At 34.5% G+C, this 25852-nt stretch overlaps 2 protein-coding genes across 3 annotated transcripts in view; one reads left to right on the top strand and one right to left on the bottom strand.

Annotated features, from left to right (window-relative positions):
- LOC115449181 (EH domain-binding protein 1) overlaps window positions 1-11558 on the top strand; it is a 47750-nt gene extending 36192 nt beyond the window's left edge. For both annotated transcript variants that reach the window (XM_037436738.1, XM_037436734.1), the window contains 4 exons: window positions 841-926; window positions 1923-2046; window positions 2739-2803; window positions 3484-11558. In XM_037436738.1, coding sequence (XP_037292635.1) covers window positions 841-926; window positions 1923-2046; window positions 2739-2803; window positions 3484-3562 — 354 coding nt within the window. In that variant the 3' untranslated portion in view covers window positions 3563-11558. The remainder of the gene's footprint in view (window positions 1-840; window positions 927-1922; window positions 2047-2738; window positions 2804-3483) is intronic.
- Window positions 11559-15960: 4402 nt separating this feature from the next.
- The window catches only part of LOC115449180 (protein stum), a 45182-nt gene continuing 35290 nt past the window's right edge, over window positions 15961-25852 (bottom strand). The window contains exons 4-10 of the mRNA XM_030176912.2: window positions 23386-23737; window positions 22935-23170; window positions 22267-22393; window positions 18510-18636; window positions 17846-17926; window positions 17109-17222; window positions 15961-16285 (exon numbers count right to left, since the gene is read on the bottom strand). Of these exons, the coding sequence (XP_030032772.2) occupies window positions 16197-16285; window positions 17109-17222; window positions 17846-17926; window positions 18510-18636; window positions 22267-22393; window positions 22935-23170; window positions 23386-23737 (1126 nt within the window). The 3' untranslated portion in view covers window positions 15961-16196. The remainder of the gene's footprint in view (window positions 16286-17108; window positions 17223-17845; window positions 17927-18509; window positions 18637-22266; window positions 22394-22934; window positions 23171-23385; window positions 23738-25852) is intronic.

Here is a 25852-nt window from a genome sequence, read left to right as displayed (position 1 = left end):
AATGCATGATTATGTGTATGTGGGTGATTTTTTGTTCTCTTTATTCTCATATTCGCCCTCTCAACAACTTCGGACGTACTAATTCACTGTAAAATCACACTGTACATACAAAGCTTTGGTGTCATAATATTACTAAACCTTACATTATGTTTCTTGTTAAATATGCTTTAATAATTATTTTGAGTAAAATGCAAATAGTGTAGTTTGAAAAATAAGTACGGAATGTAGATTCTTGAAGTTTATACAATAAAAAAAAAATAGTACAGTAGGGGTAGCAGAAAAATAACATTTGAAAGTTCTTAGAAAAATTTACATAATAATACGTTGATATTATGTTAGTGTTATTTATATTGTATGCTTTACTATCACTATTTTTTTCTTTTTTATACTAAATTTTATTTATTCTGATTTATAACATCTCTTTTCTTTCGACCTTCTTATATAAACTAAATGATAAATTAGAGCAAACATAAGGCAAATATATATTTTATATATATGCTTTAAATTAAATTTCACTTGAACATGTTTATCCAGTTCAAAGGACCAACATTTTTACTTTTTCCACCGAGGCCCTAGAATGTCTCTACATCACATTCCAATAATGTATGATACTAAGAAATCCCGCCAAAAATATAAATAACGACCGTTTTCAATAAATAATCCCAATATTAATCTTCAATCCGATGCCGAGAATCGACCAATCACAATACGTTATTTGTAAGAGTATCAATAAAACTGCGTTCTGATTTATCAATTTTCGAGATGGATTGATAAAGCTATTGGGTTATTGAAAACGGCAGTAAGTTGATAAAAAGGTATTAAACATGTTGTATGACGCAGGAGGAAGACCGACTTATGTCCCAGTGGTTCAACTTGGTGAACAAGAAGAACGCACTCCTGCGCAGGCAGATGCAACTTAACATACTGTGAGTATACCCTGCGCCTGGCTGCGGGCTGGCTATGTCAGCAATATGGCATGTCAAATTTATGCGTTATAGTGTGTAATTAAAAATTAGTTGCCACATGTATGTAAGAGCCTGACTTCTTATATTTTATTGCTTTGAATGACGATATGAGCTTGCCGTTCGCCTGATGGTAAGCGATACGACCGGCCATGAACAACAGAAACACCATCCAACACCTTGAAATACAAAGTATTGTTTGGTATTCCACTGCGCTCGCCATCTTGAGACATGTGATGTTAAGTCTTATTATGTCCAGTAGTTACACTGGCTACAATGTTAATAACTGAGAATGGCTCGACTTTGCCTTTGATTTCTTTTTGTTGTGTTCCTAATAATCAGGATAAGGTATGAATCAAAGTATGATTTTGATAAATCAACAAGTAAAAACTTTTTTTGTATGAATATATTTTTTGTATATTCTAGGAAATAGGTGATTTGTATAGTTATACCATGTTAAGTTTGTGTAACCTGAATCATCTTGTAAACGTGGAAGAGCATGAAATGTGATCATTTGTCATCTATTGACACAGCTGATCACTACCCACTAAACTATAAGTGCCCATCTATCTATAGCGGTGTTTAGATCAGCAATTAATTTGCAGAAGACAACTTCTATAAGCGATTTGTACAATATATATAATCACAGCAAATTTCTGTAAATTTTAGACTTGGCTTATAATATATTTGCTAGTAGTAGGATATATTTTATATCCGCCCTAATAGCGAACTCCGTACACAAAATGTTAAAATCCGCCATAGTGGCCACATCACTGTCGCGTTCCGAGATTGGCCTGTGTATATCCGGCTCCAGCAGGCCGGTATAATTGTGTCGACTGCCGAGGCGTAATCGTCTCTCGTCAGTCGCCATTTTATTGTCTACTCCACTTACTACCAAGTGCAGTTGGGTCACTTAGCTGGGTCCGCATATAAAATAAAACTTACATTGTATATGTCCAGTGAACAAGAAGAAGATCTAAGTCGTCGTTGCGAGCTGCTCGCCCGCGAGCTGCGACTGTCGCTCGGCGTCGACGAGTGGCGGAAAACGCCCGGACAGAAGAGAAGGGAGAGGTTGCTGTTGCAGGTAATGACTAGAGAACGAATGAATGGAATCAGTGTACGAAATTAATGGTCATATACAAGAGTCCCAGAGGTGCTCTTGTGGGTATTATTATTGAATGGGGTAATGAAATGAATGTTCTGATGGAAGAGATGGGAGAAGTTGCTGTTGCAGGTAATGACTTTAAGTGAGTGAATGGAATGAGTGAATGTTCTGAACGATTAGACAGAAGAGATTAGAGAGCTGTGGTAAGTAATGAGCTGAGTAAATGTATGGTAGTAAATATATAATAATAATTGGTTTCTATAATGGACATAGTGATTCATTTGGGTGATATCGAATAAAGTATGATGATAATATATGCCTCAATGGTGTAGTATTGCAGTACGAATGTGTCGATGTCTCGGGTTCAATCTTCGGGTCGAGTATATTTGGTTTTTTTCTGCTCAGTATCAGCCCGCTATGGCGACAGTCCCTCTATCACATCATAGGACAGAATACACTTCGCAAAAAGTGGGTGTCCAAGCTGCCCCTTTGCAGACCCCTTCGGGATAAATGTGTGATTATGTGTGTGTGGCAGTGAAGTAGAGACACTAGCGTATCGCCTACTGTCCTTTGGATTCCCCCAAAAAAAAAATGTATGACTTTGTGTTTGTTATAAATAATTATTGTAATTATATGGTATTTGAAATGACAAAACCGCAATTTGTTTTCAGGAACTCCTGTCCGCTGTTAACGAGAGAGACAGACTCGTTCAAGAGATGGACGAGCAAGAGAGAGCGTGAGTATATTTACATATCATTTTCTGCAGCTGACACTAGACATGGATTTGATTTTGAGTTCAGGAAACACTTTAAGGACCTTTCGTGAGTCTATGGTATAACACCATCCACCCTTTCGAGGATAAGTGTGCTTCTATGATAATTACTGGTGGGCCTGAAGTATGATCTGTAGTCAGATCATTGACTACTAACTAGTTCTTTTGTTTTGAAATTAAATAGGTACTTTTTATTTTATTTAGGAAAACAAACAGCACATATTTATAACATATGAATTAAATACCATATTTTTACATTAGCCAAACAGTTTCCATAAATATTTTTTCCAAATTGAGGACAGCTTTCAGGTTTTCGATATTAGTTTAATAAAATTATACTAAATTAACTTATACACAAAATAATAAAAAAAAACAGAAAGGAAAAATCAGTCAGTTATTTTTTCTGACAAGCGCTTTGTATCCATCAAGTCAATGTGATAGTAACATATATTTTGTGTGCTATAGTACAGTATATTCTACTATATTTTGTATATGCTAGGTTATAAATACCTTAAACATCAATAAAGACTACAATATTTGCTATAAAAATACATTTTTGGATATTTCTTTAAGTATCTGAGATTTTATAAGCATTTTTAGTTCATGAGTCACCGGTGATTTATACTTTTCTTTTTATTTAACAGGATAGCAGACGACGACGAGATCGAGAGAAACCTCTCTCAAGTGGAAATACAGAGAAAAAACAACTGCATACTGCAATAAGACAAACTTTCGAAACGAAATCAAATGCTGCATCGTTAATGATAAAGTTTATGCAAAAACCATATATTTGCCCGTGATAAAGTTTGAGTTGTGTTTACAAAAGTGCTACGTATTATGTCTACAGCGAATAAGGTGAAGTTTTTACGTAAGTAAAGCCATTTTTTCTCAGTATACAGTTCGGGTATACATTTTTATTAATATACTATGGGTACTAAAATGTATTGAAATTATGTATTCCTATTTAGGCATAAAATTATTATCTTTTTGATCTTAAATTGACATGAAACTATTGTGGTATATTTAAAGTCCAGACAAATTGAGTGATAAGTAAACTCGTTATTTATAGTTTTTTGTCCCATTCTTTCAGGAAATTATGTAAGAGTAAAAGAGAAAAAAATCGATAAAAATAGTGGATTTCGTTTTTTCTTGTATATTGTATAATTATCATTACGATAAATTGATAACATCTCTACATTTCCATATTTATTTTGGATGATCATAAATTAAGACGACTTTTTACCGTCAAATTACTCATTCGTTCATTGGTAAGTGAAAATATTTGTGCGTAGTAAATATATAAAACAAATTGCCCTTTATTTTTTTTTGTCTGGACTTTAAATGCAATAATTTTGCATGACGTAGTTTGTACCTACCAATGTAACGTACGGACGAAATATATCTGTATACATTATAATGAATTTAACAATTGACTGGAGCAAATTATTAATTGTAATTTATATATTGGAAGTGACTCGTTTATAAAATTATTTATTTTAGTAAATTGTGGAGTGTGTAAGGCTTTTTAATTTAATCCAATTGTTTGATGAGATTCCATATTCGCTATAAAAAAAAAATTATATGTACGTATCGGCGTACCCAGCATTTAGCCCACGGGTGGGCAGGGGGCTAAATCCCAGTTTTGGTCGGTGTAGGGCAAATCATGAAATTTTATAAGTAATTCTAACGATTCAATTTAGCACATATAACTGTGCGTAGGCAAAGATTGAGGAGTCAGGAGAGGCAGCTGGACTCCTCTGTACTCCCCTGGGTGCGCCCATGTGTCTCAGAAATATCTTTAATGAATTGTACTCGCTGCTGGTCTCCCCTTTTGAAGGTACAAGCGTGAGGATATGTGTAGAATTTAGGCATTATAGGATTTAGACATTTTTTTTTATTTTTGCGAAACTTGAGATTTATTTTTAGAATGAAATTTACATTTTAGTTGATTTGTAAAAAAAAATACACGACGTATTTCCCAACTTGTATCGCTTTTATATTTTTATTTTATAACAACGGCTATTGTGACATTTCATTATAATAAAACCATGTATTAATAGTTGATTGAAATATTGATTGTTTTTATTATTTGATTAAATTAAAAATGCCTTAAAAATAATGTGCTTTAAAATATTGTCGCATCCAGACGCTTACTGTCATTATAATTTCTAATTTACGAAAAAAGAGAAAAATGATTAAAAAATAAAATTGAACACAAAAATAAATATGAGGTTTTTTGTAAGCGTTTTTTCCAAAATCGCTAAAAACTTGCTTACAATAATCACAATATAAAAGGAAAAAATAAAAATGTATAGTCATGTAAAGATGTGAACAACTTAAGGATAGCCAACTTCAATAACATAAATAAATAAGTGGTATATTAATTATGTTGGGTACACACTTGGTTATGTTGATTACAGAAATGTTGTGAAATATTCAGTGGTGACTCACATGAATCACTTTAGGTGTAGTGCCATTTTGGTATCGCACTGAATACTTTTTAAGAGAATTTCACAAATAAATTAAAAAAATCACGGAATCAACCTATTTCAAACTAATGCCTATTTCGATGGCTCCTAAGTAAACTATTGTATCTGAAAAAATAGGTGATATTCACTTTTTTAACATTTCGTTATCTTGATACTGTTTACTAAGTAATCCAGCAGGTTTGTAAATGATTTTATTGAAGATTTTTTCAGTTTATTAACTTTTGAATTAAATGGGTTTGGTAGTAAACAGTATCTTAATAATGAAACTATAAAAAGTGAGTATAGCTATTTTTTCAGATAAGATAGTTTACTTAGAAGGCATCGATTTATGTTATTGAAGTTGACTAAACAAGTGGCAGTGATGCCACATCGCGAGCGGCGGATAATACTCATTACATTGTTTCCTACAATTATTTTTTATACATAGAGTAGTTTAGCATTTTATCTTTGTACTATAGTCGCGTTGCTCGATATTGTAATAATCGATATCGATCGGAAGTTATAATCAATTGTCATGTTAGTTTTTAATATGCTTGTTCATTTGGTGTTAGGTTTTATTCGATATTTCGAATGATTTGATAAAACGTATTGTGAAAGTCTACTTCGATTAATAAATCGATTATAATTATATCGATCGATATCGACACACCATATAGTATAAGAATTTGCCATAAATTATTGCTTTTTAACAAAATAAATTTATAGAAAACCACTATGTCAAAACCCTGCTTATATTTAATAAGTCATCGGTCAACTCAGACCAATTTAGTCACTATGTCAAAGGTATAAAGTGTAAAGTTACTTGGTTCTTTAAATCCCAATGAATAAATAGCATTGTACTTACCACAAGGTGTATTTTAACGTCAGAATAAAGAAATTGATGTCTATCGTGTGTAAAATAGAACTTAGTGACTTTATCTTTAACTGCGTAAGATATTTAACTGAGTCTTTCGCACTATTTCAGACGGCTTATGAGTCACCGGTGATACCAAATTTAATTATTGCCGATCTGATATAAAATAGTATATTTATAGTATCAAAATTTTTAAGCAATTCAAGTTCATGAGTCACCGGTGATCCATAATTTGTAACGGCCAGATTCTATTACCCGACTTCGTTCCAGCTATAGTATAGACGACCTCCTTCCATTTTCATATTTCCCGTTAGTGTTCATGGAGGTGACCTCGGCTCTCGTATCTTCCCTAATGACAAAGTCAACGCTTGATAGTTAATGTGTTATAATAATGTAGGATAATGTGGGGTCGGATGTTTTCATAAAATATCAGTTATGTGCTATTAGAAAGAAAATTTCTTGCATCGAAATTGAATTTTGTAATTTTAAACAATTCTGTTTTTCCAGAACGCATATCTATTTTCGGTGTAGGCTGACAGATCGATTACAACTAACGTGTGATACATTAACTTTGTTTTCGATTTCTCGTCAGTCGACACTAACTTACCCCCTTATTCATAGACATTATTTATCTAAGGAAGGAGTATAGCTGTGATAACAAGTCTGTTTCTCAGTGCTGACGGCATGGCAGCCTCCGCAGTGCGTAGATATAGGGCCGTTGTGATTGACTAATGTTTTTGTATCTCAATATTAGCCACTCACAACGGCCCTATGTCTACGCACTGCGAAGGCTTATACTATTGTACTTGGTTTTTGTTGTCACATAGCTGTTCAGGAGAAAAATGTCTATTTCATATAGTACTGATATTTTATTAAAATAATCGATACTATTAATAAGTAAATATGTCTATAAATAACTGCAGTGTTCTACAACCACGTCTAGTGTTAAGATTGTAGATGGCTTAATTTTTTAATTTTTAGTTTTACCAAAGAAATATCGCTTTTTATGACACGTAAAATCCCCGTTCAATCAGTAAACAGTGATAAAAGAAGTACAATTTGCCATAGTTTTTGTTTTATAATCCTATTTTTTAGTAGGTTTTTGATTTGTGCAGATAATTTTGACCTTTTCCACGCGGACGTTAAAACACGTCTGACGTATACTGACGTTTGTTGATGTGTTATGACGTCATACTAGCGTTGAAGTCTCGATAATAGGTTATTTTACTCATATATTTTTATTAAACTACGATAAAAATCAGGTAAAAAAGCAACATGATAACCCTTTGGAATCCGATGAAAAGGCTAAATGGCAAAAAATGATGAAAAGATGCAATAGTATCTTGTGACGTCATCAGGAATTGCAATGTGCGCAAACAAATAGCGCGCTATGAACACTTGCACATATTTAGAAATATGGATTACCACTCCATTTTTAAACCAATTTTATTGTTGGTTTCACAAAAGTCTTGTGTTTCGTTTTATTTGTTGTTAATAACATAATTATCAAAATCGAATGTAGTAAAATACCCTGATTATCAGTTTATAAAATGACGTCTCTATACGTCCTCGTGGGAAATTGAATGGAAAATGTTTTTAAAATGAATAATGTAAATAGCGTTTAGTTGCTAAATAAATATTTATTTGTGGATTTTTTATTTTTAAACGTCTTGCCTACGTTACGTTTAGTTTTTATACATAAAGGTAAGTACACATAAGGTACAGTCAGCGGTAAATATTAAGTTTTGTGCGGTATTTGGCATATTTGCAATTATAAAAATTGTATATCGACTTGGAAGTAATTTTGATCATCCTAATTACGAAGAAGTTCAACAAAATATTTCTTATGTCATTGTTTTTAACCATAATGTTATTTCCGTATTATTTATAACTAATGTATTAAATTATTTATAAAAAAGCATATCGTTCAGGATACATAATACTACTTTCTTTTTTTTAATTATTTAACAAAAGAGGTTAAATACAAGCAAAAGACTTAAACATTGTCATTTTTGTAAATAAAGCATTTTAACGAGTTAGCAACACAACAATATAATTAAAATGTATAGACGATTTTAAACTAACTCTAACTGTAATTTTCTTATTGAGTCTAACCAGGTTAATGAGAAAAAAAGTTTGGGAATTATATAAAATGGTCCAAATTTGGACTTACCAGGTTAATGTGAAAAAAAGTTTGGGAACTATATAAAACGGTTCAATTTGATAAATCACATTGCCTTAATTATACCTTACTCGATCAAAATAAACGCTGGCTGTACTCAAAATGAAGTAGTTTTACAAATTTCATTATCTTCTAAGATTATGCGCGGCAGGTGCTAAATTTGGTAGAGGGGCGACAATTCGCTAACTAAATGTGCAATTTTAAATATATTACAATTGTTACGACTGATTTAACTAATATCCAATGTATTCATGAAATTGGGTGTCTTACTGTTGAGTATTTAAGGTTTAAATTTCAGTATTCGTACCAAGGCTATTTTTTAATGTTTAATTTCAAGATTATAGTCTTACCCCCTTATTCATAGACGTTTTTTATCTAACGACCGAGTAAGGCTGTGATAACAAGTCTGTTTCTTAGTGCTGACGTGACGTGTGCATGGCAGTCTTCGCAGTGCGTAGACGTAGGACCGTTGTGATCGGCTAATATTGAAATACAACAATAATAACCAATCACAACGGCCATATGTCTATTTCTCAGTGCCGTTAGGCACTGAGAAATCACAGCTTTACTCCGTCCTTAGATAAAAAACGTTTATGAATAAGGGGGTAAGACGTTGGCACTGATAACCGATGGGAAATAATTTGAATGTTGTGTTCCATATTAAAGGACGGTCAGCATAAAAATCAAGGTTTGTAACTTAGTTGGCGTTCTGCGTATAGCTTGTATATACGTTTAAATAGGCCGGAATAATTGTGTTGACTGCCGAGGGTTATTTTTTTATAGGGGCCCGACTAAGTGACCCAACTGCACCTGATGGTAAGTGAAGTCTAATGTCGACTGACGAGAGATGATTATCCCTCGTAAGTTGTATGTTGACATTCTGTCTGGACCCCACTCTTACCATCAGGTGAATGAGGTCACTGTTGTGCCAGTATAAAAAATAATTTCAATAAGAGTAACGAAGTGCGGGACACTGAAGATATTTCGTTATTCAGTTAATAATACTATGACTGCTCAATTAAGTTTTTTTAGTCTTTTCTATTATTGATATTAGTCTCTTAAATTCTAGAAGGTTATCAGTGCCTGCGTAACTGGATATAGTCATTGTGATCTAAACAAAGCCTAAAATCGCTTGAATTGTTTTTAATTTTTTTTTTACAGTTTGAATTGATTTCTTATTTTAAATTGAATAAACATGTAACTCTCTTTATTAGCAATATTTAATTGGAAAAATAATATTACAGATAAAATTAATTATGACAGTAACAAAAGTTATGTGGAAAATCGATGTATAGTCAGATACAAAAGTAGCTGAATCAAATCAAAATTTCAAATCGCCTTTAAACTTTTGTGTTCGTATCAACAATCATGTTTTCCTCACTGAAATAAACTTCAAAAGGTTTACTTTGTATGATATTTACAGAAAACGGAATATTTCGACTAAAGTTAAAGTGAAGGAGTGTTTTAAAGTTTTTAATTTGTTCAGCTTTTCTGAATGACTGTATATGGCTTGAGTCTTTATTTAAGGCGTGCAAAGGCAAAAAGCTTAATGTATTTAATTGCCAGTACATTTCGTAGTTTATTCACAAGACACTAAGTATGTTTAGTGGGGGTCATACACAACTTACTACGGCTTATCTTTCATATTGTACTTCAGCTCTTAATGACATCAATTTGGTCCCTAATAAGACTAATAAATATAATATAGTATACCATACGGTAACATAGTGCCAGAAAAAATTATAATAAAAAAAATATACAATGCAGCCAGTGTAACTACTGGACATAATAAGACTTAACATCTCATGTCTCAGGATGGCGAGCGCAGTGGAATACCAAACAGTACTTGGTAATTCAAGGTGTTGGATGGTATTTCTACTGTTTATGGGCGGTCGTATCGCTTACCATCAGGCGAACGACAAGCTCGTCTTGCCATTCAAAGCAATAAAAGAAAGGAAATATAATCAATACATTAACTGGTCATGTCTAGTCGAAAGTAAAATTCACTGCCTATTTCGGGGTAAAGTTATTCAAGTATAAAAGGTAATTTGTGTGTGATCTCTAATATTTCGAACCAATAAATATTGAACAAAACGTACACAAAAAAAAGGGTGTAAATGGTATTGAAGACTAATTTAAATGGTGGTTTGTCATTTTATATTCCAAATTTATTGGTTCGGATTGAAAGGGGCGTTTGAACGAGCGATATTGTAATGTGTAACTGATATTGGAATGTCTTTGCGTAATGATATGATATGATCTTATGTTTTAGAATGTAATACACTGAAATAAAACTATTTAAGGATTTTATCACGGTTTTTTATATTATAATTTTCTCCGCACCTTTCGAAGACTTTACAACCTTCATGGTCATGGACGGACTCAGCCCCACTCATACACTGAACTAAAAAAACGCCATAAAATCCGAAAAATAGTTTTATTTCAATGTCTATTGTTCAGTTATGGCCAGTATAATTGTCAACGTTATTTAACAATTTCTCTTTTGTACCATCTCTATTACTTTAATGTCGATTCCAAGGTTTGACAGAACTCATTATCCTGGCAGTTTTATCTATGCGCGGAAGTTTTAAAAATATTCAGAGAAGGAAAAAAAATTGTAAACAAAGAAAGTTTTCTTTGCAAATGTTTAGACTTGTCAATAGAGTTAATTGAAATATAGGTAGATATTTACATTTAATTTTGTTCTTCGGCAAGTTATAGCATCAATGATTCGCCTGCCTAACAATCTTTGCTATTAATAGAATGGTATCACCTAAACCAATACGGCCACACATTGCAGTAATTGCTCGTAAAAGTTGTTATTCCATAGCTAATTGCAGACAATAGCATTTTAATAATCTATACAAATTATAACGAGCTCGTCACTATGAGGGCAATATAAGTCAGGATAAACATCAGTTTATAGTTTAGCGTCACGGTTTGCACTTTGCGAAACCTGTCCGCAATTTGCGACTGCAGTCCGCATTTTGCGACTGCAGTGTGGATTTTGCGATTGCAGTTTTGATTTTAAGGCTTTGTTCTGCGTTCGGCCACGAGATGGCAATTTTTGTAATCCCTGAAGTAGTCAAATGAAATGAGGGTAGTGAAGCATGTTGTTTGAAGCCGCCATAATGTGTGTACTTGTGTATCCGCGCTGTTTAATGTATAAATATCGATAATAAAGCGACATTGTACAATTTGAGTTTCATTTATAAAATACCCTGGTTTTTATATTCAAGAATGAAAGAAAGATACAAAACACTTCTTTGTAGAGAGATATACGTCCAGTTACTTATAGTTAGCGACTGTCCAGGTCAATGAGGTTGTAGCTTAGGTTCATAGTTTATATAGGCACATAGTTTTAATTTATTTAAAGTTCATAGTTCAAGCAGTCACAATGTGCGACAGGAATATAAAAGTCCTGTATACCATAGCCACTTCAATAAACACCTTAGAACAGTGAACACATATCTCATTTGCCGCCTTCTGATAACATATACACAGGTCACCCCACAAACAATATCGGCAAAAGGTTAATAACAAACATAAGCCGATAAGCTTTGTGTAAAACGCTCTTTTTACAGTAAACATTATATTAGCAAAATAATTACAGAATACAATTTTAGACATTCTTTTGACAACGTCCAGCCAGAGAGAATAATAATAGAATAGTCGTCGCGTGACATATCTTCTCTTCTGCCAGCCTGCCCGCGCAGCCGAATACTTCCGGAAACGCACGATGTCATCGGCTAGGATTGCGGCGCGTAACATCGGCCATCCTGCAAAGTGAATACCGTAAGGTATTCACGAAAATAAATTTGAGAAAGTAGAACTGAATTGGGTACCTATATTTTAAACAAATAGGACCCAGCAACACAAATCAGAATGCTCATGTCTACAGACAGAATATGATCACAGACAATGAATGACAGAATATGTTCATGGTCACAGACAGAATATGATCAGAATGCTCATGACTACAGACAGAATATGATCAAAAGGCTCATGACTACAGACAGAATATGATCAGAATGGTCACGGCTACAGACAGAATATGATCAAAAGGCTCACGGCCACAGACAGATCAGATTAAATAAAATAAACAGTTACGCACGTTCGCATTGTCAGCCTGAAGTGTTGCGCCACTAATTTGACTTCACATGACTCCAGTCATTCCTGTCTCCAATGATTTAGTTTCTAAGAAAACACCCTCTCCAGTGAGCCAAGCAGCAGGCATAACGAAGTTTTTGTTATGAATGTCGTTAATCGTACTAATGTGCAGACATCAATTCCATATGCATTCCCAACATTTTTACTTCAACAGACGTAGACGTTTGCCATGGCAACTAAAATCTGAGAATCTGGTAATTTTAATTTTGGCATTCAATGATTTATCACAGACTTATTCTGATAGTACTCTTCACATTCGAATTCAATGTAACTTCAAATTATCATTTGTATAATCCCACTTCTGAATGTAAAACGCTCTTTTTACAGTAAACATTATATTAGCAAAATAATTACAGAATACAATTTTAGACATTCTTTTGACAACGTCCAGCCAGAGAGAATAATAATAGAATAGTCGTCGCGTGACATATCTTCTCTTCTGCCAGCCTGCCCGCGCAGCCGAATACTTCCGGAAACGCACGATGTCATCGGCTAGGATTGCGGCGCGTAACATTTGTTTTTTTATACAATTAAAACATAGTGTGGCTAGTTAGGTTTATATTTAATAAAGCATTGGCTTTAATAAACGTAAGATGCTAGTGTAATAAGTTAGAGTGCGTATGGCTTTGGGTTGATACATTACCTTATATAAAAGTTAGGTTAGGTTAGAAAGGGAGTCTACTATCTTTTCACAGAAGTTCAGCAATTACTGCTCCAGTATGAAATTTAGAGCCACGTCTAATTTCTAAAGGTGATCTTTACTTTTTAGTTACGAAACAGTCTAATTTCGTAAGATAAATTCAGGGTTTTGTAGTAATATTGTGTCATATTAGTGTAAAAGTGGCACTTTGTACGAACTGCTGAATTCGTACAGCCAACTTTTTGCCACTATACCAGTGGATACACCTCCTCTTGGGAGGTCGACTGATCACCAACAAATATTTCTTTTTGATTGGGATAGTATATTTACGTTAATTTAGCAATTTGTTTATTCGGCATTTTCCGTCTTAAGATTTTGTAATTAATCGACGAAACTGACGGAGTACACTGTATTTTCAAACTTTAATTTAAATCTTATAATAAGGTGTTATTTTAACCTTTAGGTTCGTAATAATTTCGACAAAAGATGGTATTTAGTGTACAAGTTATTGACAATTAATAAAACAAACAAAAGCTTTGTAAAATGTTTATTTATTCGTTGTACAAGCAACTATAATTAATAATATTATTATATTAAAATATAACTTAATAATAACAAAATTCGTTAATAACTTACAAATTGTACTGGAAGAACTGTATTATTATTGCAATAAACGAGTTATACATTTTAATACATTTTTGTGCCAAAAATCACTGAAGAGAAAAAATATACAAGCAACGATTTTATTTTTGTTTATACTGAACAGCATTTTTTTCATATAGTTGGTAAAACTTAGGACCGTGTTTAGAATCAGAATCATTCGACAGAGCTGTGGCACTTGTTTAAAAAAAAAACATTTTTTTTCTACCTTTTTAGTGCGCAAAGGAACTTGGAAATAATACGATATTTTGCAGCATTTTTTAAGACCGTATAAATAAATATCGACTGTAGTATGTGACATAATGTCTTTTGCCAAAGATGTACACAATAAGAGATCACAAATAATACGTGATATGACGTCACAAGAATTATGTTTGTTGTATTTTGTGCAACTGAATACAAAATGTAAGTAAATTGTATTATATGGGGGTATTAATATTATGCTAACTTGAACTGTAGCATTTTTTACATTGTATTCAAGTTTAATAAAATCTTTGTTTCTAGAGTAGTATTTATAAACAAAAACAAGTGTTCTTAAAGCTTAATACTAAGTCACATCTTCAGTCAAATGAATATTTTGTATGTGAAAATGGTTAAAAAATTCTACCAGTTAGTCCGCTTATAAAATTACGTGATTATTTATTTATTGGATAAAAATGTCGTTTGGTCATACAAAATATTATATTGTTTTGTGCGGTACAAAAAAAATTAGCAACCATTTTTTTTTCATTGCTTGTCATTTTATAGTAGAAAAAAAACATGCAGCCATGTTTATATTTTTTATCCGTTATTCAAATATAGTTTAAAGTTTCGAATCACATTTCGAAAAAACTATTTAAAAAGCGATTTTTGACGGACGTATCATTGAAAATACCCTTTATTTGTACCGCTCAAAATCTATTGTTTATTACAAGCACATTGGGGCTTTTTTCTTACAATACCTAAGAGAAAGGACCAGGCGGTCGGAAAATTCCTCACGAGTCATAGGCACCGCCAAAAAAATGTTCTGACCAGCAGAAATTTACAATTTTAAATTTATTTTTCGACGTGGGTAATATTGGGGACCTTTTTTTTTAACCATGATAGTATTTTTATTTAACATATTGAATCAGTGCTCAATTTAAAAACTGCAAATTTTGAAATTTATTTTATTTTTCAAATTTCCATCTCCTTCGTGTAGTTGTTTATCTTGATAAATTGTTTAGAGTTATGTTAGTGCGGTATTATTCTTTGAAAATCGTATGAAATTAAATAAAAAAAATCACGTCACCAATATTTCCCAATCCTACACTATAAAGTCTAAAAAGTGTCTAAAATTAGACATAACCGCCAAAGTTTTCGTCCAATTAACAAATCTGGAATCAAGATACTCCAAAAGGTTGAACATAGCTCTTCCGTACCTTACCGTTAATGTGTTATCTAATCAATATTACGAAGAAAACGTTTTGTCCAATTTTTTACTTACATATATTTACAATTTGAACATTTGGAAGTTATTGTTTAGTAAAATGTTGCCAATAACAATTAAATTGTTGTAACAATTTGTTCAAATCCATATTAAAACAAACAATTTAACTGTCAATAACAACACTTTATCAACTAATTGGAAGTAAAATTCATATTTTTTATTTACTCCGAATATTTCAATTCATTTAAGAAAAGACTTTGTAATTTAATCTCATTTACTGTTATATAGTTAGACCATTAATCGAGTTAATTTACATTATAAAAATTAGTCACTTTACACGCGAACGCGTTATACGGAACCGTGTTAAGCGAGTCAAACCGAGTATAGAATCACGACCGAGCTCAGTATAACGTCAGTCGGCCAATTCCTATAAACAATATTAATCGCTACCGATGGATTTATATAAAAAAAAGACCTATCAGAATAGGGGCCGTTCAAGTATTACGTAACGAAATTTTTGAAGATTTTTGACTTAGCCCCCCCCCCCCCCATGTTACGCGCCGAACATTTTCGTGTACGCCCCCGCCCCCCCTCCAAAAGTTATGTAAGTCTAAAGTGTAATTTTTTTTTTGTAATCTTCACAATTATTTTACACATAATATCGGAAAGTCGCTAAAATTCTTTTCTTATTGTTTTAAAATAAAAAAAAAGCAATGTTACATAACGCTTTGTCCGAGACCTCCCTCCCGTCCCTGTAACGCATCGTAACGTTGTACAAGACTCCCCTCCCCCGCAAATTGCGTTACGTAATACTCGAAGGGCCCCATAGTTGGTTGAATATCTTGTATTTAGATTGGTTTATTCTTACCATTAACGCGTAGTTAGCGGTTGCGATAGTTTATCAGAATCGGCCGCAAGTCCGTGCCCAGTATTAGTATCGGTCAGTAGTCCGGTGCTACGCTCTCGTGTGGTTGTTCGCGGTGACGGGGGGCTGCGCTTCTCCCTCTTCTAACGCGGCTTCTGCCTTCAACTTGCGGTATTTACCTGGAAACCATACACATTCAAGCCATTAATTCTTAAAGGGGTTGATAGAAGCGCAACTGGGGCACCCACTTTCTGCGTATTCCGTCCCATGAAGTGATAGGGGGCGAGCCTATCGCCGTATCGAGCACAAATTCTAAGCTTCGGGTTGATACTGAAAAACCCAATATTATTTTGCCCGACCGGGGATAGAACCCGAAACCTTAGCAATCAGTCGTACGGTGATCCTGGAAATATCACTCAATGTAATTACTGGGTATTATGAGAGTTAACATCTCATGTCTCAGGGTGACGAGCTCCGCAATGGTATGTGGTGTTTATACAAAATATGGTTGCTATTGTTAAGAGGCAGTAGTGTTGTTCACCTTTAGGTCAGATGCTTGCTTGTTCCATGTATTTGTATAAAATAACTATAATTAATTAAACTGGCAGTGTCCTTGGGTCGTGAATCATGAGAGAACAAAATGAGTAGATAAAGCTCTTGTGCTTCAAGCCACCTGACTGCAAAGTTTAGGCTATGCTGTAACTTGTATATGAACGTCTTCACACAAAATTAGTCTGGTTAAAAATCTGGTCTCAGCCTGATCATTCTTCTTAGATCATGATTTAGAATACATCAGAGTTTCTTTTCTTTGCTTGTGAGATCAATCAATGTGGATATACGACGTGGTAAACGTCGCAAGGAAGAAGGCCGTTTCCAAGAGGACGAAATGGAAATCTTTAGGGGAGACCTTTGTTCAATAGTGGATATCCTATAGCTGGCTCACCTATGATGAGGTCAATCAAGGTGGTGCCTGATTAATATATTATAGAAAGAAAAACTCACGAGCTGTCTTGACCATGATGACACCCCACCAGATGGACCAGCCCCACCCCACCAGACAGAACAGCACCGTGAACAGCTGCCCGCAACCCACCAGCAGGTTAATCACGAACGAACCTGGAAACAATCATGTAATTATACAATTATGTTAATATTGATAGGTAGGTACTATTTAATAATAATAATTGAGGAAGCTCGCAGTTATCCCTAATGTGCCGAAGAGGGCCGGCGCGGAGTTTTAGTTGGTATGCCGTGCGGTGTATATTGGTTAGGGACTCGGCCCGGCGGTCGCCTGAAGGTCATTATCAAATCCAAGCGGTTCAATGCCGTAAGGCACGGTAACTTCAAATTATCGCACATTCGCTCCCACGAAAGCTGGGTGGTAGTTACAAGGTCCTTATTCCGCGAAAACAAAAAAAAATGGTACTAGTTAATATAATATTGATGTGTGTTTATCCAGAAAGTTGTCATCACTATAGATCAGTGGCAGTAGATACGCGCTATAAACCTGAGGATCCTAGATTTGAATATCATGTTGAACAACTTTTCGTGTGGTTTTTGTAACATCATTTACCTGTGATTGGATGAGCAAGAGAATCGAAAATCAAGACCTTTCTAGATCATTTTTCTAAATATCTGCTGCGCTGACTACAATGAAGTGGAATAACAATAGTTTAGAAAAAGATTTAGTTTCAAACCTTCTAAGTGATATTGGTTATAGTATTAAGAAGTCAACTCACCCATCCTATGTTTAGCTCCGTCGTGGACTCCGAACCTGGGTATACCGAAGCACAGACAAAACAGCCCGCTGAAGATCGTGCCTGCAATCGCAAGTCAGAGGTTGGTAAGTTATAATTATCTCGGTGAACTGCTGTAGAGTGGCATACTCTAAATGGCATTGTAGAAACTGTAAGCAATGTGTTATAATTGGAAGGAAATACTTGGGGTAATTATTTAACTTTGTGAAGAGTATAGGTACGGCTTGCAGCAAGATATTTCTCGGATTAAGTTCGTGTGCTGTTTGAGATACAAAGTAAGATGTTAGTTCAGGACATGGTCTAATTTAGTGTACATTTCTAACTAACATCGAAACATTACCATTAGCTTTCACATTTATAATAGATGGTTCGTATGCCATGTAGATCAGGCGAATGAGTGCGAGCGAACGTGATTGGTTTTCCTCAATCGGAACCATATGTTCGCTCGCTCTTAATTGTCCATACACTCATTCTTGTCCTTGTGGAAGGCATACAGCCCCGCATGTCCTGCGTGTGGGTCCCTATTTTGCGGGAGCAAAGAAAGGTCTCCGATTTCAAATTTGTCGCCACCTAATTCGTAATTACCAGCGTAGGTGAAATCTATACTTCTAAAGAAAACCCTAGGTGTTCTCTAGACCAAACTCACCAAGTCCCGGCACGATGACGTTGCAAAATAGACAGAAGTACGCCAGCGCGATGGGCAGCACCGGGATAGCGCCGCGCATCACGCTTGTGTGCTCCACGAGGCTCGTGTCCAGCTTCTTACGCGTGTCCTGGAATGGGAGGGCTTGATTAAATTATAGTAGGCAGCAACTGTTTCAACTCAATATTTTTTTTATTGCTTTGAATGACGAGACGAGCTTGTTATTCGCCTGACGGTAAGCGATACGACCGCCCATAAACAGTAGAAACACCAACACCTTGAATTACAAAGTATTGTTTGGTATTCCACTGCGCTCACCATCCTGAGACATGAGACCTACCACCAGTAAAATTGTTTTTAGCCCAAATAAGTTGGCCTTATGACATGGGATAGTAAATGGTAAGTGATTAATTACAATTAATTATGAACATTCGATGCTGGTGGAATAGTGATGATATTTGATATTTATGGAAGGGAAAGAGAGTAGGGGTAGAGGGGTAAGATTATCGATAATTTCTTCAATATCCATAATAAATATGGGAGTGTGTTTGTTTAATTACCAATTTCCAAAGAATTTTGGAAATGCCAGTCCAAGTAAGGACTACTATACCATACATTACAAGCTTAATGCTAAATGCTGTTACCTCATTATCCTCTTGTATATCCGTGTCTCGTTTCATGAAATCTTTGGTTAGAATTATTTTTGAACTCCGCGACGGTTGCGGCGATGGTCGCGGTGTAGGTATAGGTGGTGGATCAGTTAGCGTATTCGACATATTTTGATCTTCTATCATATATGTCTTTTACGTAGTTAAAATTCTAATGCCACCAGAATCCCTAACGAAGTTACGAAGTAATAGAAATTTAATAATTCACAGTTGTAACTACCGACTTTGTAAACAAAATATTTTTTGTAGGCAAAATTAATTTATCACTTATTTGCAATATCTTATTAATCTTATAATTAAATATTTAATATTTATTTAGATTTAGAACAGTCTTGGTAATAATAAACGTAGATTATTTTATATTTTTACACACAGCTGTGACGTCCGCGTTAAACCAAATGAAACTGACGTAACGTCGACGTTACCATAAGTAATTGCAATAGATATTGTATGAAATCGTCAAATCATCTATGCAATCGATTTGTTACACTTGTGAGTAGCCTTGTGGCTGGTGACCTGATTTAACAATTCTTTAAAATAGGTGCTAATGATGGAATAGTGTGGGACACGCGAGCAAATTATAACCATGTTAGAGCCCTAACAAGGCTTACGATCAAAGGGTTGCCTTTGAAATGTCTGAACAGAAAAATATATTGCCACTTACAAGTAGGTGTGATTATGGGCACCAGAGATACATTTATAAATAATAAAGCGGCTTCGCCCGCGTGAAGGAGTTTTTCGGGATAAAAGTCCAGCTATATATTTTCCCGGTATAGAAAGTAGCCTGTCCAGGGTTTTAAACTATCTCCATACCAAATATCATAAAAATTCATTCAGTAGATTTTGAGAAAATCGATAACATACAGACAGACAGAAATGGTTTTATAATATACATATAGTTACACATCATAGTTACACAAATGAGTTTTATTGTTTCAAACAGGCCAGCATAATCGTGTCGACTGGTGAGGGGTAATCATTTCTCGCTAGTCAATATTAACTGGACTTTATTCCGCTTACCATCAGGTGCAGTAGGGTCACATTGCAGTGAAAGTAACATGTGTTTAATATGATATTGAATTTTTAAATTAACAATTAACTTATACTCTATACCACCTATATGGCCTTGACATGCAGTCTTAGGGATTTTCGTTTGTTTCTTTGATATAATCAGAGATTTTTTGTGTAATATTAATACTTGTTTATATAGTTAATTTTCTTTTTATTTCCATCTTTTATACGTTCGTATCTATGCATGTTTTTGACAAATAAATTACTTTTCTTACTTTCTATTTGTTTACGATTATCAACATCTATCTATGACTCAACTTATACCTACGCGAAGTATACTACAATCTACACCTCCATTGTAATGAAGTCATCATTTCCTTCGCAATTATTTCCTATACCCACGCGTATTCTACAACTGAATATTTTCCCTTACTTTCATAATTCTATGAGTAACATGTTTGTACTTTTAAAGTTCAACTGATGTTGCGTGACGGCGTAGAATTGAGACTAGTCCTTGAGGAATGAGTCAAACGAATGGTCAGTACAATCAGACGATAAAACTTTATTAATTTCAAGACAAAGACATGCAGCCACTTCTGAATTGTAAAAACAAATGTCACAACTAAAGTCAAAGCAATCATTTTCCATAAGCCATAAGAGTAATCACAACACAAACACCATAATGTAAGCAAGATTGAATTCCATGGAAAAATAATGAAATAAAATCTATAAAAATAATGAAAAGCGTGCAATTTCTTTATTTTTTGCACTCATACTAATATCTTGTAAAGACGGACTTAATGCCAGAAGAATTCTCTACCAGTCAACTTGAGGCGGTGCAAAGATAAAAACATAGTAGATGCAGTCATATAACCTTCTGATTATTATTGGCTGATTCTATAATATTTTAGGGAAAATATTTTTTCGAATGAGACGAATGAAAGGGATATTGTCCGATGTAAAATAACGTAAAAATGAAATAGCCCAATATAAACTTTCGGTGTCACGAATATTAGTTATGCTTTAATTAACTTTTAAAATCCAATGTTTTGTCGCAAAAATCAAGTGCACTGTAAATTTCAACATAATCGTTAGCCAGTTCGGAGAAAAACAATGCAAATAAAGCATGCAAGCATTGTTCATACAATCGTGGAGGAGCTAATCTTTCTACCTAAACTATTTAGCATGGCTATTTGATTTCAAAATGTTTTCCATGTGTTTGGATATAAAATTAGAATGATATTCATATTTTTGGACAATGCAACACGAAAAGTTATTAATAAATTCCATAAAATAAAATGTATACTATAATAGTTATTTTCTAAGATTTGAAAATATTGTTTGGGTTTATGAATAACTTCATCTTTTTATAGCATAAATATAAAAAAAATTACATCTGCACAGGGAAATGGTTTCTATTCATCTGTACTCAAAATCATTAATTCATTAAATTAACTGATTTATGTCAAATTTCATTCGTAGCATCGCATCTATTGAATTTGGGAAGTGCAAAATGAAAAAAGACGCCATCTCCTTCCATGGAAATCAATTAATGGATTCAAGCGTACTGTGTATCAAATCTTACCAAAATTGGTCCTTCCTTGGGATTAAAATGATGGATTAACGGGTATTTTGTACCAAATTTGTTTAGTAGCTACGCCGTGGAATTTTAACGGATAGACGAACAAAGTATGAATTGAACAAACGCCTGAGGGTCTACTTTGAAAAACGAAATCCGTAGTTTTGGATGATGGATCGCAAGTTTCGTTACTACAAAGCGATTCGACGACAGATCCGATCCGTTCATCGCGATATTTCAGACATGGAATTTGTAATAACTTATAGGGTTTCGCCATCCCTTTTTAAAACCATCTGTGAGGAAAGAGAACAAATGTTTTTTTCCAAAAAAAAAAAAAATACGAAGGATTGATCTTACCACTAAGGTAAGAGAACGGTGACGGATCCGAAGTAGTTTGGTAGTAAAATTTAATCCGTTTCTTCGTTTGGGACCGACGTTTCGACGTTCGTTTTTCGAAGTAGACCCTCTGCTCCTATAGGGAATAGCTACACTACAGTCTCACCTCGGGCGGCAGTGTGGGCGAGAGACTCTTGTTCTTGGAGAACTCGCTGGTGCGGCGGCTCGACGAGTGCTCCGAGCGGCGCCGGCACGCGCCGCGCACCCAGCGGCACAGCCGCATGTTACAGCAACTGACAACATGTTCTCAATTCAATATCACAAAAACTTACCGTTAGAATACACTAAGATATTTATACTGATTTTTTGTGATATGTCTATAGCGTACCATAAGAAATAAACACACACATCACGCATTTATCACCTAAGGGGTATGCCGAAGCGCAACTAGGGCATCCACTTTTCGCAAAGTGTGTTCACTCCTATGATGTGGTAGGGGGCGAGCCTATCGCCATATCGGGCACAAATTCCAGACTCCGGGCTGATACTGAGCAGAAAAACTCAAATATCACTTTGCTCGACCCAGGAATCTGATTCAGGATCTCAGAGCACTGGCGTACCACGCATACAGTAGTACAACTATGCCACCGAGGCAGTCCAAAATAATTATTATTACATAATTCAGTTTTATTCAAAACAATATCCTTTAGTCGATACGATATTTAAGTATAGAGTAATGTGGAAAATCATGCTATATTCAAGTCTAAAATCACATATTATCCCGCACCACGTTGGGCGCCAATAGCATAACTTTAATATTATTAACAATCTTACCTATTAGGGGGCCGATCACTCAATATACTGTCTCTCCTTTCCACCTGACTTTTCCTTCGTCCACAACAGCCCGTGTCGCCGACAACAGACGGCGTTAACGGAACGACGGGCGACATCGCCTCCATATTCTGAGGCATCGACGTGTCGCTGACGCGTCGCCGACGTCCACAGCACCCACACAACACGTCACGGAGTTTAGGTTTGCGTTTCGTCTCACTTTCGAATTCTATTGATGCCTAGGATAAATAAAAATGTAGATTTTAAAAATACAACTACTTCATAATAGGAAATTAGTCAAATTAGTGGCATCACGTTGGGAACCAATAACGTTAATAAACATAATTCTAGGACTAATACACAAAATAACGTCTATAATGTATTTCTAATTGATTGTTGTTATCCTTCTTGTAAAACCACTAATACTATATTTACAAAACGTTTTAAAATTTACCTTTCCGGCAGCTTCTTCTAAATTTCGTATCGTTTCCTCTTCTTCCTTCTTTTTCTTACAACAATTAATTTTATCCATAATACTCATCTTCTTAGCTTTGTCTTCTTTCGCATCATCTGTCATCTCTTCCTCTTCTGCATTTTCTTCCACCCCCTTGATACAACAGGGACAGCATTTAGTCTTACACTTGCCCATAAGTCTCTGGCATAGATTGGGTTGCTTTGTCGGTTCGGTTGTTTCGGGTGTGTCGGCATTATCGGTGTGTTCAGTCTCTTCATTGCTTTGAGTTTTTTTTACTTCTTTTCTAGTGCGCGCTGGCGGCTTCGGTGTTGTACTTGTGCTTTGCGGGAATCTAGAGAGGAATATAATAGGTTTTTTAACGTTAATTTAGAATGACTGATATCAAGTAATATAGTTGTTGAAACGACTTTTTTGTTTACAATTTGTTAAGTCACTTGTCGTTGGTGTCATATGTAAATCATTTTTTTTATATTAGATATCACCAAAGCCATAGTCTTCACATAATTATGTTAAAATAACAGTCCCAAATTCATATTAATTTCTTTGAACGCCTTTTGCTTGCTACTTCCAGAACCTTTGACATTTTCACATGGCGTGAAAAATATGAGTAAATTTTTAACAAATCTTAGTTAAATACGTAATATGTTAAAAATAAAGTCATCGATAACATTCTTAAAGATCGCGTGTTTATATTTTATTTTTTAATGTTTCGTCCAAAGTCATGCTCAGCATGCAAACAATTTCAACACGGCTTTACCTGAGCAACGTAGATTGGCCTGGGAATCTAGAATTTGAGAAAATATTGAACATAAATATTTTGAACCAATATGTCTTGTAAACATCAAAGGTATAAGAGCTGCTAATTTTTCAAAATAATGACGATTAGGTTGATACAATTGTATCATAGAAACAGCGCAAATTAGTAAATATTGTGGATCCTAAATACACTTCCTTGCTTTTTAATCATACCCTTCTCCAAAATAAGCAATTCACGAATCCCATACTATTGCCAGTGTTTTTTTGGCAGTGGTGATAATTTACCATCAGATGACCCAAATTCTCTATTCATCATCATCAACCTGCTATAGTCCACGGCTGGACAAAGGCCTCTACCGACGCACGCCACAAAGCCTGGTCTGCTGCTTCCCATAAACATAAGAAATAAAATGACGAAATCCATAATCGACTACGATACCAATTAAAGATAGAAAACACTGGTTACATTTCATTTACAAAATAAACACAAACTGATCCTTAAATTGCCTATTCAAACTATATGAGCTTAGGTGTTTAGTTCTTTTTATCGCTTGTAAGTGAGACCTTGATTTTAATCTTTTCCAATTTTCAATGACATTTGGGTTATTGCCGTGTTAATTGTATGCTTTAAACTTTCTTACGAGTAGAATGTCACGAGAAGCTACTACCTTTTGAAAAAGCGGTATAAATTTAACAACACAGGTTATGTTTGAGATATTGGCTATGAAAATATGCTTTAAGAATATGTGGGTATTTGTAAGTTTTTATAAAAACTCTATTACTGAATTTGATAGGTTGAGAAATAAATTTATATTTTTGTCTAAAAGTATTCTGGTGGACGTATTGAGCTACAATAGCCATGCTTGTTTAATTGGCGGGAAACACATAACCTATAAAACTTATCTGCCTCCTGGTTATCATTTAGATGGTTGGTAGTGTAATAGAATATGAATCATTTACCCAAAATCATCATTGTCGTACCGCTTTGGCAGGAGTTCATTTGGCAAAATATAAACCGTCCTATTATGTATCATTTTATCACAAACACATTCGAAATTCAAAAACTGTTACGCGCGAACATCACTCTCACAGATAACCAACAGGCGAAGGTAGTCGAAACATACAGCCACATAGTCTAAAAAATAAAAAAATAGGCGAGTGTGACGGACGGCGCGCGAGGTCGAACTGCGAAGGTTCGAAGTAATTTCTTAAGGGTCGCCTGGTATCGAGTGCCAAGAAATTACGTCGCGTTACTGCTGGCCGTATAATGAGGCTACACAAAGGAGGTATGCTTGAAGTTTTATTGAGACTAATTAAAAGTTTTGTATGATGACGTAGTTATAAGTTAGCTAATCTTTTATATGTTTTTAGGTCGTACTAGTAATTTATTATGGCTTTTTAAACTAGACGCTTTTGCTCATGGTTTTCCTCGCGTGGAAAGGGATTTGTGACAAATATTATTTTTAAAAAGTAACTTGTGCCTTATTTTGGTTAAAGGCTGTTTTATACAAAATTATATTATTATTAGTTCTGTAGCATAGTTGTGGCCTAATGAAACAGAATTATCTTTGATGTTATAATTTTAGTATCTATGGATTTATTGCGATATGCGTCATTGTCATAGTGTCGAGATGGCCTCATAAGCTATTGTCTCTAAATATTTAATTTGCATATGCTTGTGTTCTAGTAC

The sequence above is a fragment of the Manduca sexta genome, chromosome 2 (genome assembly GCF_014839805.1).
Source record: "Manduca sexta isolate Smith_Timp_Sample1 chromosome 2, JHU_Msex_v1.0, whole genome shotgun sequence".
NCBI classification, from domain to species: domain Eukaryota; kingdom Metazoa; phylum Arthropoda; class Insecta; order Lepidoptera; family Sphingidae; genus Manduca; species Manduca sexta.
Note: the sequence above shows the minus strand (reverse complement) of the source record. Positions and strands in the feature narration are given on the sequence as shown.